Below are 14,671 nucleotides of genomic sequence, written 5' to 3' on the forward strand. Positions count from 1 at the left end.
GTTAATTCTAGTTGTTTATCAGTTAGCATATTTTTAGGAATAGAGCTTTCTCCTGATATTCCATCAGTTTTTCCAGTGAATGCTTTCTCAGTTTCTCTGCTAATTGTTAATGGATCTGATATTAGTTTATCAAATTTACTGGACTCTTTAATAGAAATGTGATATAACAGTTCAGCAACAAGATTTTCATATACTGTCTGATCATGATTATCAGATGTAACAAGCTTATATTCAGATATCTGCTTCAACCAAGGTGTTACATCATTAACATCTTGTAGAATAAATTGCTGACAGTTGACACAGGGCTTTTTGGTTTCTTCATCAATAGTCAAATGTGGAACACATGCAGCCCTGACAAACACCCAATCTTTGGAAAGCATTCCTCCAAATAATTTCTGCATGAAATAAAAGTGTTGTTTTGTTTGATCTGCAGCATTTTCCAGTAGTTTGAGTTTATCACCACTATCTTCTGGTCCAAGTTTTACCTCTATATTTATAATAGCATTGTGTTCTGGAATAATGATTAGAGAATCCCATTCTGTTTTTGATTCTTGTAGACTGTAGTTAAAGTATTGATAGGTATAAAATTTCTCTAGATTGTTGGTGGGAAACTTATGCAGGAATTTGTTTTCAATTTTGTTACTCTTATTGCCTCCTTGCTGTTTAAGGACCTGTAATATTAAATGTTTTATATTTAATTTATAAAAACTAAGGTATTTATGAAAAGGTAAATACTATTAATCTCCAACTTCAGATGAAATTTCATTATCTATATTTCATTATCTTATTGCTCAAGGATTCACCCAAAAAAAATTAGGTCTCTAGCTGAAATAGAAACCACAATATTGATGATATATGTTTATAGTAAAAGCTGAACAACAAATCGGTCAGGGAGCGATCAAATGGTCATAACACCACTTTTCTCAGATGTTCATAGATATCTAAGTTTTCACAAAAAAAAATTTTAGTTTTCTATCTTATACACAAAAATCAAAATATAGATTTATTTAGAATTTATTCTAATTTTGGTGCCACCTAACTGACTTAAGGCCCCCCCCCCCCCCCACCCTGATCTATAAGGGTTAATAAAAGGGGAACTGCATTTAATCCATCCCTTCAAATGAATTTTTATTCCATAAAACATTCCTTTTTAAACAGCCAGCTCTTTGAATCTTTTAATTCAAGCTTGTTTTCTTTCCATTTAAAATGTTCCTCTATGCATAAATCTAGTTTATCCTTTGGAATATCTTCAATGTCCAACAATGCCTTTATTCTTTTTTCATGCTCATTAAAATCTGCAGTTTGATCTTTTCCTCTGGTGTCTTTTCCCTTCTTAACTAGTTGCTGAATGCAGTCTCCAGATTGAAATCCTGACATCATAAAATATTCAGTCTTTGATTTTCTAGCAGCATTAACAATGAGATCGTGTAAGAGTTCTTCACAATGTTTATCCAAAATTTGATCATCTTGCTGTTGCTTGCCCTCTTTTCCTAACACAGTTGGCTTCTTGGGGGTTACAAAATGATTTGGAATAGCTATAACCTTACAGTCTGGATCATGATAATATTCAGCTACCTTTTCCTTTATCTCATTAATCTTTGTTTGAGCTGAAATTCTTTCATTGTTTCCTGCAGGGCCGTGAAAGTTTATACTCATGTTATTTGATTCTTCTCCTAAATTTGATGATTGAGAATCTTGTGCAGAAAAAGGGAAAACTCCAAATTGTAGCCCACATGCAATTGTACATTTGGAAGGATTTGTAGACCCAATCTCAACTTCATTCTAAATGTATTAAGTGTTAAGTTATATTTTTCCTGCTTTTTTCTAATAATAAAATCTGTAATGCATATAGCATCACAGAAAAATTTGAAAAAGTAGATACATTTAAGTTTAAAAATGAAAGATTTTGGACAGAAGAGACATAAAAAGTTTCCTGTAGACAATGAGGAAAAGAGCCTCATATTTAATAAGTATTGGAATTCTTAAAACTTTAAATGTTTTGTCAGAATAACTGAATTATTTATTGTAAAATTTTCAAGACTAATACCAAAATTTATGCACTATAAAAATGCAAAATAAATACCTCTATACTATTTCTACAGGGACCTGCACAACCTGTGTTCTCATCCATTCTTGTTTCACTGCCTAATTCCTCCATTTCTAATAATTTTTTATGATTATATGAAAAAAATAGGAATTTCAATATTTTTTATCTTCAATGAAACTATTTTTTTATTTATTTAATTTATCAGTCTTTGAAAACTATGTTTTTACAATGTGTTGCTTAGCCTTCCATCTTTCCACTTTTTCAAATTGACTTGCTTTCCCCCAAAATAGATATAAACCATTCAAAGAGGTTTGAGCAGAAAAACTAATATGCAGCTGTTTGGGGTTTAGGAGACCTTTTGCTACATACAGATAATTAATTTGAGTGAATATTTCTGAGGTGAATTCTTAAAAACAACTTTAGCCCCACTAAAATCAGTTTGCCTCACTAAAATTTTAATGAGGCAAAATTATCCCCTCTAAATTTTTAGCGAGCCTCACTGATTTTAGTGGAGCAAACTGATTTTAGTGGGCAAATCTTTTTTTAAGAATTCACCTCTGTAATGTAACATTGTGACAAGACTCACCTCAACCAAATATACAGCTATCTCATTGTAAATAGTAACAGCACTCCCAGCTGTTGCTGTGGCAGTTACTGAGCTTAGAGGATCTAAGATCTGCCAGTTTCTATATTTGTTGTTCTGTAACCAGTTTGTTTTCAACACCACCCTCTTGTCAACAGAAGTGCCTAAAATTAAGAGAGGTTTAGTAAAAGCTAAATCAACACAAAGTTCAGTTATATTACTTTTTAAAAATCATACTGTTGAGTTCTTTCCCTTTTTTCTTTCTAAACAATGATAGTGAAGCTACACTTATTAAAATTAACTTCAAGTACTACAGTTATTTTATCCAATTATAGAAAGTAGTTGTTCTTGTCTTGATGTCTATGAAAAGTATTTTTGTGTTATAATATGATCAGGTTTATATTTCTCATGATAAAGATAAAACAAATTAGAAAATACAATTATACACTAAGGTTTAAGTAAATGTTAGGAGCAAAGCTACTCATTACCTTCAAAATTAAAGTACATAATAAATATATTTATTTTTTTATTGACAGGGGGGATCTAACAGGAAAAGGCAATGGCCAATGAATTAATGTATATCCTCAATGATGATACTCCAAATTAACTCTTCTGTTGTAGAAGTTAAAGGATATCTGTGTGTCTGTCTGTCTCTTGCTACCCTACATCAAAGCTTCTTATAAGTCCAGGGAAAGTCCAAAATTATTTTGGGATAGGGCACCTTTGTTAACCTTTCCAATTGAAATTACCCCTTGAAACAAATTACACCCAAAATTTTGTACTAAAATTTAAAGAGGAGGGTAGACTTCACTCAAGTGTCCCTAGAGGCCTCTTGAAAGAGAAACAGATATAGATTAGTTGCACTACTAATAATTTATTTTACCTCTTACTTTACAGAGAACTCCAAGGCCAAGTTTTTATTAGGAGCAAAGCTTCTCTGTACCTAAAAAGTAAGTACGTCTATTAATATATCTAGCTGGCTTTTAAACACTGTAGAGTGTTTTTTTTTGTTTGTTATTTTGGGTCAGGTTAGGTTGTATTGGGTACTGGGTAGCCAATACCTTAATTTTGAATAGAAATATACGGATTTAGTCCGTTTTGTGGCAACTTTGTCGTATTTTTACAGTAGCTTTTGATAGGTTATTTTAGGTTAGGTAATGTTAAGTTATGCTAGGTGATTACCCCGCAGGGTTAGAGTCCCCGCAGGCGCCAGAAATAGGAGAAAAGCTACTTTGAAAATACGATGAAACACCCCTTAAGAGGCGTTGTCACGAAAGGTACTATACCAATTATACTATATACTTTTTAAAAAATTTTTAATTGTTAAGAAAATAAAAATGAAATGGGAGAGGAAGGGACATAATTTACTTCTATATAAAATTTGATGTATAATTTTACAACTAACCTAACAACAGAAGATAACACCAAGGCCAAGTTATTCTGTGGGCAAAAAATGCCCATTAATAATTACTATCTTTGTACATTATCTTCTTTTGGTTTTATGACGTTTTCCTTTTTATCTAATGTCTGATTTAGACAAAGCAAAATATTGTCTTGTTGTGACGTCATATAATTCGGGATAGAAGAAGGGAAAGTGAGTAATAAAATCTCTTCAAAGGAGATGGGAGAAATGGGGTTCTCTTCTCCCCAACATGGGCTTTGTCCAGACTTAGAAATCCAAAGGCGAATAAAAAGTTTTAAAATAAGTAAAACAGCTATATAGAGGAATAGACAAACATACTTTAGTTATAACTTGAAGAGTAGCTGTGCCTTTAATGCAGTGGCGTGCGAACCGAAGGGGGCATTTGGGGCAATCGCCCCCCCCTAGTGACCAAAACGCCCCCCCCTAGCCACCGCCCCCCCCCCCCTGCCCCCCCCCTAAATGTTGAAAAATGCCCTATTTTGCCCCCCCCTGGTCAACAAAAATGCCCCTTTTTGCCCCCTACCCTTCAAAAAGCAAAACTATCCCAGTTTTAAAAAAAAAATTAAATAAATACTCACAAAAAAAATTTTTGGCGCTTAGTCATGTACAGACAGTTACTATTCATTTAACCTTACCAAATTTTTTAATTAGTGTAGAAATTAGGTTATAATCTTTTTTCACTGAACATAACAAACCAGGTAATAGGAAGTATTTTATTTTGTATAATATAAACTTTTTACCAAAGAAAGTTTGTACATCCCCAATGATGATACACAAAATTACCCCTTATATAGATTACAATTAGTGGATGAAATGTATGGAAACTCGACTTAATTAACCAACCAATCAAAATTCCATTAAAGTCCCCAAAGTTGTTGAGCCAACGAATATGAAAATTTTATATGAAATATTGGGGACTAGTGTAATAAATAGCCCAAAAACCCCTCCCTCCCTGCATATTTGAAGAAAAAAATTGCGCTTCGCGCCCTTCCAAATGGTTTCTGCTTTTTATCACATTGTATATTTTGTTTTTATTTCTATAAAAATATGTGTAAACAAAAATATTTAATCAAAAAGTTATTTTATACAAAAAGAAACAGCAGTGATGTTTATCTAAGCCTTTTTCTCAACACTGTATGTCTGTCTAAATGAATAACTATATATGATGTCATTTTATTTTCAGGATAAGTTTATCATTTTTTGTGTGTACATACCCTTACAAAAAGACATGTTTTTTTTATGGCAATTTTCATTAAAAACCCTTAAAACTAACTACACTCTATATTCCTAACTTGATAAAATACGCCACTCTTGTTGTCTTTAATTGATTTTAGTTCAAAGGGGGAGTAAATATTTTTAGGTGCGCTTCATGCACCGCCCTTTTAAATCCTTGGACACACCACTTAATAAAAAATTAACAGAGTTTTAAAGTGCCATTCAAAGAGGGTAGGATATGTTGATATAACTTTTTAGCTTCTCTATAATTCACTATGGCTGTCAGTACGTAATGCTAAGGGGGAAATGTGATTTTTTCAACTGCAATTAAAGATAGAAGGCTAAAACTTAATGTTAACATTCCCATCATTATGGAGTATAATTAACTATTAAAAATTCATGGAGGTCGGACTGCTTTTCAGGACGTTTTTGGCTATTTTTTATCTTTTAAATTTTGGGTATAGTCCCTTTTGTGACATTGCCTCTTAAGGTGCATTTCGTCGTATTTTCACAGTAGCTTTTCACCTATTTATAGTTCCTGCGGGGCCAATTGCCTAACCCTGCAGGGAAATCACCTGACCTAACTTAACCTAGAATAACCTATTAAAAGCTACTATGAAAATACGACGAAATGCCCCTTAAGAGGCGTTGCCACAAAAGAGACTATACCCCAAAGTTTTTTTATATCTATAGATGAAAGGACAAGTATTTTTTTTTATTTTTTACATAGTTCTTTATATCTTTGGTTTTTATGGTACGATAAATTTTTTTGTGGATTATAATATTAAAAAAAATAAGATTTCTCGCTGTTTCGAGCATCCAGTATGTAATTTACTTTGACTGTCATCACACAACATACAGGAAAAAGGATTTGTGACTTTTTCTACCTAAAATATATATTTATTTCAACAGATGCTCTTTAAATCTACTTGTCTGTATTCTTATTAATGATTTTTTGTGCTTTGCTTCTTAAAGATGTTGTCATCCTTGTTGTCATACAATAAAGAAATATTTAAAATCAGTTTTACATATTAGGTTAATTTTTGGTAAATTGTTTCCAAAATGAGTGTTTTTATCTCCCCCCCCCCCCAAATTTTTTTAATGGGGTTGTTCATCCTTCCTGCTGAGATTTTATAACATCCCCTTCCACCCATAAAAAATGTTTTGTAGTGGGGGGGGAGGGAGGTTAAATTATCTTCTGTACTTTTTTTTTGAAGATGCTTTCTAGCTCCCTTCCCATCGGTCATTGCAGGGTGGGGAGAAGGGATGGGGGAGAAGAAATGGGGGGGGGGAGAAGAGATAAGGGATATAAATGGGAAATAGGGATGGGGGAAGGGATGGGGAAGAAGGGATAAGAACTAGAAGGCCCATAATCAAATAATCCCACCCGTTAAAACGCCCTTTTTTAAAATTAGTATATATAATCAAAATGCCCCCCCCTAAAGCAAAGTGCCCCCCCGGGGCACTTTGATTTAGGGGGGGGCAAAATTTTACAAAATCTTCAAAATGCCCCCCCCTAGACAAAGTGCTTCGCACGCCACTGCTTTAATGAATATGAAATTTTTACACTTACTTTATGCGTAAAGCTCTCTATATCTAAAACCAAATATATGTCTATTAATAACAAAACTTAGTGTATCTAATCTTCTATCTTTTTGTATGAGCAATAGTTTTATGACTTTCTATATGATTTGTTCTTAGATTTAGTAAATCAAAGCCAAAAGTTTTAAAATAACTAAAACAGCTAATTAAGAGAAAGAACAGACATAACCTAGTTATAGAATAGCTGCATTACCTACAAAAATGTATAATTTTACAACTTACCTAACAGCAAAAGATAACACCAAGGCCAAGTTATACTGAGGAGCAAAACATCTCTCTAACTAAAATAAAACATTTGTCCATTAATATTAAATTATCTAAGCTTCTTAATTCTTAAGAGCCTTGATTTTATGACTTTTCCTATATGATTTGTTGTCAGATTTAGTAATTCAAAGGCCAATAAAAAGTTTTTCTCACCTTCTTCTCACCTTCTCACCAGTACGCCAGGTAGACTACTGTCCGTCTGGTACCAGCCTCCAAATGAACTTTCTCCATTCAACTCGATCTCTTGCCAGGGTCTTGACCTCTTCAAAATCACTAATCTTACTGCTGGTAATCTCTCTGATCTGATCAGTCCATCTCTTTTTAGGTCTTCCTGGTAATCTTTTCTCATCTGGATTCCAATCTAACATTCTTTTAACATCTCGATTTTCCTGCATTCTTATCACATGACCAAACCATCTGAGTTGACTTGTCTCAACAATGGAAAGAACAGAGTTGACCTTCTGATGGTTTCATTTCTGACTCTGTCTCTCCTTGAGACCCCATAAATCAGGCGCAATATTCTCATTTCAGTGGCTTGTATTTTGCTCTGGAGCCTTTTGGTCAAAGTCCAAGTTTCTGCTCCATAAAGTAATACAGGTCTTAAGATGGTTGTGTATATACAAACTTTTACTTCTTTGGGAATTTGTCTTTCTTTGAAAAGTGGATATAGGCAGTTAAGGTTGCTTGTAAATTTAGCTATTCTATTGTTAATTTCATCTTCAATAAGGTTACTTGCAGAGAGTTTGCTACCTAAGTAAGTGAAACTGTCGGTCTCTTTCAGGACATGACCATTTATAACTACTTCACCATCCTCAGGGCATCTTCCTACTTTCATCACTTCAGTCTTCTTATAATTAAGTTTAAGTCCAGCTGCAGTTAATTCACGGTCCCACATGTTCATGACATTCTGAAGCTTGTCCATGCTATCAGCTGTTTGACCGACATCATCTGCATAACCCAGCCTCTCCAACTTGAAATTTTCTTGCTCTATTTGCAGTATAACCTGGTTCATGTACACAATGAACAACAAGGGAGAGAGAACAGATCCTTGTCGTACACCAGTGTTAACAGCAAAATAAATGGTCCAACCTATAACAGAACTTTTCTGGTTTAGGTATGTGCTTTTGATTGCTTTCAAAAGCTGCCCATCAATTCCTGATGAGAAAAGAACACTCCAGATTTTCTTTCTTGGGACTCTGTCAAAGGCTTTCTCTAGGTCAAGAAAGCATATATATTGGTTGATATTGTGCTCCCAGCTCTTATCCAAAAACAGTCTAAGGGCTGCAATCTGGTCAATGGTCCCTCTACCAGGTCTGAAACCACATTGGCTTTCTGAGAGAAGGTCCTCTACTTGTGTTCTGAGTCTTAGCTCAAGAATTCGCTCATAGAGTTTACCTACATGGCTCATTAGAGAAATACCTCTGTGATTGGCACAATCAAGTGGATCACCCTTGTTCTTGAAAATAGGACAAATAATGGACTGGTTCCATTCGTCAGGTACTGTGCTTGTCCTCCAGGCAAGATTTAAGAGCTCCAGGATTAATTTCTTCAAAGGTTCACCTCCAGCCTTTAAAGTTTCAACAGGGATCAAGTCTGGTCCAGCAGCTTTGTTATTCTTTGTTAACCTAAGTGCTTTCTCTAACTCTTCCATTCTAATTGGATCATCTGCTGATTTAGTTTCAGGGTCAGTGTTATCAAGATCCTCCTCCTGTTCTTCATCTTCATTCTCAACATTAAGGAGGTCTTCAAAGTATTCTACCCATCTTGCTGCAACATTTTCTTGACCTGTGATTGTTTCACCATTTTTGTCCTTGATGGTTGCATTTTTGGGTTTATCATCATTTCGGTTTTTGATATTTTTTGACATATTGTAGATAAGTTTCCGGGTTCCTTTCAGATCATTGTTAAGATCTTGACCAATTCTTGTCCACATGTCTGTCTTGGCTTTCTTCTTAGTGTAGTAGACTGTCTTTCTTTGATTGACATAAGATTATCTGCATTCTGGAGTCCGATCTTTCAACCATTTTCTGAAAAGCAGCTTTTTCTTATCAACTTCAGTATTGACTTCTTCAGTCCACCAGCCAGTCTTTTTCTTCTTTGTTTTACCAACATTCTTCATGCCTATAATATCTTCTTGGATATTTTGGAGATGCTCACGCAGATTTTTCCAGTACTCTTCAATATCATCTGACTTAATATTATCAGCATTTTCACGAATGGATTGTTGAATTTCTTGCTCTGTATCCTTGATATTTTCAATCTTGACTCTTTTCCTCACACAGGTTTTCTCCTTTTTTGGGAGGTGGATTTTCATCTTTGCCTTGACAAGCCTGTGATCAGAGTCAAAAGATTCAGAGGGGATTACTTTGACGTTTTTAATAGTTGATTTTCTTGTGCTTAAAACAAAGTCAATTTGTGTTCTGAGGTCATAAAAAGTTTTAAAATTATAAAACAGATATTTAAGGGAAAGACATAATTATAGAATAGCTGCGCTACTTATTATAATGTATAATTTTACTGCTTACTTTATAGCAAAAGATAAGACCAATTTCTGCTTAGTAGCAAAGCTTCTCTATAACTAAAACAACAAAAACATTCGTTAATAGTTACACTTAGTGAATCTAATCTTCTTAATTTTTCTATGAGGCTCTTTTTATGACTATTCCTGTATGTATAATTCAATGTTAGATTTTTTAATTCAAGGGCCAATAAAAAGTTTAAAATGATTAAAACAGCTATTTAAAGGAAAGGACTGACATAATCTGATCAATGAGTAGCTGCGCTACTTATGAAAATTAATAATTTTACTGCTTACCTAACAACAAAAGATAATCCCAAGGCCAAATTTTACTTGGCAGCAAAGCTTCTCTACAACTAAAATAACAAAAACATCAATCAATAATTCAATTTATACTAGTGGCTTAGCCCCTAGCCTATGGGGCTTTGCCCTAAGACGTAATGGGAAGCACATCTCCCAAGAAAATAGCTTAAAACGAGTTATATTCCCTAGAAGAGTAGAGCCCAATTGGTGCAGTGGTTACCGAGATCTTTAGCTTAAAAAATGGTAGTATACTTTTACAGTTTTTGGGGGGGTTGCCTCCCCCTCTCCCCCAAATTTTTAGTTTAAAAATCTAAATTAAAAACATAGGTTTTGGGATTCAATTCCCCCCTACTCAAGTGCCCCTAGGGGTGTAGTCACTTGTCCTATAATATAAAGTAGTAAGCTTTTTTGTCTATAGCAAAGGATCTTGTTAACCGCTGAGTCGATATGGTTTTTTTTAGAGTGAAGCTTCTTATAGATCCAGAGAAGGTTTTTAACTATTTTGGGGGAGGGTATCTTCGCCATCCCAAGATAAATCTCCCCTAGAAAAAAATTCCCCCCCCCCCATTTTTTTTACTTTTTTCTTTCTAAAACTGAAATTGAGAGTTGGCGGGTCACCTTAAGTGCCCCTGGATACTTCTAGGGGTGTAAACGCTAGTAGATTATATAATAGGATAATGGGATTTTTTCATTTATTTTTCAATTTTTAATAATATTACCAGTATGGCTTTAAAACCGATTAATATCAGCTGGATTAGAAACAGTTCTCAAAAATCACGTATAGCTTCAATATATGTTAAAAACTTTTTATAGTTTGAGGAGATAAATAACTATTCATACCTCTTGTATCACCTAATAATATAGTATATGTATAAATAAGTCTGAACAAATCTTATGACTAACAGAGTAAACTGTTTTCAATTCATTCGTTTATGATAAAATAAACACAAACTGGAATGATATTTCATCTTTTAAAGCAACCAAAGCACTGAGTCAGAGTATATTATATTAGTAATGAATGTTAAGGTTGCCAAATTTAAACATTTTTCTATTTTGTTAGAGACAATATATTTTTTTGGGGGAGTGGTGTCTCATCCTTGTAATAAAATAGCCTAGTACCAAGAAATTACAAGTTAGTATATTTTATATAAACATGTTACATAACCTAATTGGTCCAGCGGTTAGCAAGATCTTAAGCTTTATCTGAAAAGATAGACAGAGAGAGAGAGAGAAATTTCATTACTTTGTAATATAATAGAAAAAGCTTTTTGATATCTTTTTTATTAAATAAATTTGTTTGGATGGTTCGTCCTACCCCCCTTACTCTGAATAGCATTAATCCTACCCCGGACCAAAGCTAAAACTTATCTAAAATGATTTGTCTAACAATTTACAAGATCTTTATAGACATACACACATACACCTTATAGCATTGCCTCTAGGGAAAGATCTATGAGGTCAGGAAAATAGCCAAAACCCCCTCCCCAAAAGACATTTATAAAGCTTACCTATGCATAACAACCAATCTAAACTAGTATATTAATAGCTTCAGACAAAATAAAAATTTTAGAATTGTAGGTATATATATTTCATATATATATTTTTTAGAAAATTTAATTTATAATTACAAACATGAACACCATGATTCTTTTTATTTGGGCAATAAAAAACTGTTGGGCAAGTACAGGAATTTTAAGGGACAAGACAATGGACGATAAATTTTTGTTCACTCACTATCATAATAAACAAAATACCTCATGTATACATTAAAAGTTTCGACATTGCTGGCTTGAACCAACCAACCAATACAGATTTTAAAAAGTACCCAAAAATTCAAAGGGAATTTGATTATCTTGGGTCGTGGCCGCAAGTATATAGAAAAAGAGGAATATACAGACGTGTACACAGATACACTTAAGTTATAGAATATAAGAGCTAATAATTTTATTTTACCTCTTACTTACACAATAAAGATAATAATGAAGGCCAAGGCTATATTCTTAGGAGCCCCTCTGTACCTAAACAATAAATACGATTATTTTTATATGAAAGTAACAAGATCTGTGTCTGTCTGTACCGGAGGATTTTGATAACCGCTAAAACTAAATGGTTCTCATTTACAGTATAGAATTGCATAGGTCCTTGGAAGGTTTATAACTTTATTTGGGGAAAATCCTACCCTAGAGACGTCCAAGGGGGGGGGGGTAAAGTGGGGATTACCCCCCCCAAACGAATTTTGGGGTGAACAACCAAAATTTTTTTCATTTTAACCCCCCCCCCCATTTAAAATTTACCCCTACCCTGGAGGTGCCGTAGGCACTTCCAACCATTTGGGAGGGGGTATTTACCACCCCAAAAAATTTGGGGAAGTAAATACCCCCCCCCCCTAAAAAATAAAAGATCTCTTACAAAAAATATTTTTGTCGCTTCACGCGCATTTTTAATACTAAATATTTCATAAAATTTTGTTTATCACTCTCCCAAAATTTTACGCCGGGGGTAAATTTTTTTTGGGGGGGTAAACAAAATTTACCCCTGCCAACAGATTTCAGGGGGGTAATTACCCCCCCCCCCAAGCAAATTTCAAATTTAAAAAAAAAATTTCGCCGCGCGTGCGCTTCGCGCGACATTTTACCCCCCCCTTAAAACACGAATTACTCCCCCCTTAAAAAAAATTTATCCCCCCAAAAAAAAGCTTGGACACCCCTGTCCTACCCCGCCTATTTTCTTTTTACTAAAATAAAAAAATAGGGGGTCGAGATCAACCCCCCACCATTTCAAATAACTCTAGAGGCATAGTCCTTAGTTAATAAGTATATATACACTAGCTTTAAAACACAATAGGTTAGATTTTCATTTGATTATTTCTCTAGGTCAGGTTAGGTTGGGTTTTATTGAGTACTCTACTTGGCATCCCACTGGGTTTAGGCATGGAAACACTCCCTTCATTTTCAAATAAAGGGGTGAGGTTATCTGTGCTTAAAATGCACTTTATATAAAACTAACATACTGTTAGAATATTTTTTTAAGATATATACTATATGTGATCCATTTTTTATTGACAAGTGTAAAAAAGGGAATAATGAAAAAGGGTGAGTAACACACTCTAGATACAGAGAAACTGCTTTGATTATAAAAATGACTAATTTTAACACTTACCTAAGCATAAAAGTTTAACACTAAGGCCAGATATATTCTTCTCTATAACTAAAATAACAAAAACATTCATTAGTAGTTACACTCAGTGTATCTAATCTTCTTTATTTTTCTATGAGCCTTTTTTATGCCTTTTCCTGTATAATTTGTTGTTAAATTTTGTAATTTAAATGCTAATAAAGGACAGACACAATCTTGATAGCGAGTAGCTGCGATCATTAAGAAAATGAATAAGTCTACTGTTTACCTAACAATAAAAAATAACACCAAGGCCATAGTTATTCATAAGGTGTAAGGATTCTCTATAACTATAACAAAAAATATGTCCATTATTTAATGCACTTAGTGTGCATTTAATCTTTTGTGTAGTGAAGCTACTCTATAATTTGAAATGTCCGTCTGTCCATGAGAAACGTTTTGGGGGAAACGTAATTTTCTCAGCTCCTATAAAAGATAGACAGCTGAAATTTTTAGTGAAGATTCCCAATATATATGCGCATCTAAGATATACATTGTTTTGTCCATCTGTCTGTTATTTGAGGTGCTAGATCGATCCTAGGTTTTTACGTTTTCATATATATGCGCATCTAAGATATACATTGTTTTGTCCATCTGTCTGTTATTTGAGGTGCTAGATCGATCCTAGGTTTTTACGTTTTCATGATTTTCTCAACTCCTTTTCAAGATAGAGGGCTCAAATTTTTTAGGGATTAATCAATTTTACATTACACATATTTTTACCAAATTTTATTAAGATTTGTCTATAAATTGGGGGGATAGATCGATTTAGGTTTTCGGGATTTTCTCTATTCCTTGTCAGGATTGATGGCTGAAATTATAAGGGATTGAATTTGCTTATATTCTAAATTTTTCCATCATGTTTCATTAAGATTTGTCTATTAATTGCAGTGCTAGATTTATTCCTAGATTTCAAAGGTTTCTTTATTACCCTATTTTATCAAGTTTCATGTTTATTTGATGACACTGTCCATCATTTTTGAGCTTCGCTACTTATGGATGTTGTCATCCTTGATTGTTTTTATATGAGTCTTGGTTTTATGGCTTTTCCTATTTTATTTGTTGTCAGCCAAGTTTCATAGTTTTGTCGGAGGGTGGGTTCCAAAGTTTTCAAAAATCCTAAGAGGATAATACCAGAAAATTGATATGTATCCTGATTAACCCACCCTAACCACAGGAATTACAGATGAAAAGTATCCTTTGAACCTTCCCCCTGAAATATAAATGTGGAAAAATCTATATTTAGCCATTGTAACCTAACCTAAATTATGTGTAAATATCTTTGATTTAGTATTGTGACCACTTTAGTTCAATAAACGTGTACAAATTTTGAATGTTATTTTGGGGTTGGAATCAAAGCTTCTCTACAAACTAGCTAATACGTCCATCCATCTTTAGTGTAACACAACTGATATACATTACACTATACTAGATATACATATTTGCTTCGCTTTTTTGGGGATGTTGCCGGCCATTCTTGTCATATTCTTATTTGCTTTAACATTTTAATATTTACCTTTTTGAATGATATATTGTCACGAC

At 33.7% G+C, this 14,671-nt stretch overlaps 1 protein-coding gene across 1 annotated transcript; it reads right to left on the bottom strand.

Annotated features, from left to right (window-relative positions):
• Nucleotides 1-1,128: 1,128 nt before the first annotated feature.
• On the bottom strand, nucleotides 1,129-3,584 carry LOC145323475 (uncharacterized). Its single transcript, XM_080165877.1, has 4 exons — nucleotides 3,514-3,584; nucleotides 2,634-2,794; nucleotides 2,084-2,160; nucleotides 1,129-1,782 (listed from the first exon to the last, which is right to left on the bottom strand). Exons 3-4 carry the CDS (start codon nucleotides 2,156-2,158, stop codon nucleotides 1,129-1,131), a joined length of 729 nt encoding a protein of 242 aa, XP_080022003.1. The 5' UTR covers nucleotides 2,159-2,160; nucleotides 2,634-2,794; nucleotides 3,514-3,584.
• Nucleotides 3,585-14,671: the final 11,087 nt, after the last annotated feature.

The sequence above is a fragment of the Acartia tonsa genome, chromosome 6 (assembly GCF_053477335.1).
Source record: "Acartia tonsa isolate MP-2025a chromosome 6, ASM5347733v1, whole genome shotgun sequence".
Lineage (NCBI taxonomy): Eukaryota > Metazoa > Arthropoda > Copepoda > Calanoida > Acartiidae > Acartia > Acartia tonsa.

Bases quoted from the DNA above. Each gene is read 5' to 3' on its own strand.
- LOC145323475 (XM_080165877.1), bottom strand. From the start codon at position 2,158: ATGGAGGAATTAGGCAGTGAAACAAGAATGGATGAGAACACAGGTTGT. The intron at 1,783-2,083 runs GTATTTATTTTG...TAATACATTTAG, and splicing joins CCTGTAGAAATAGTATAGAG to AATGAAGTTGAGATTGGGTC.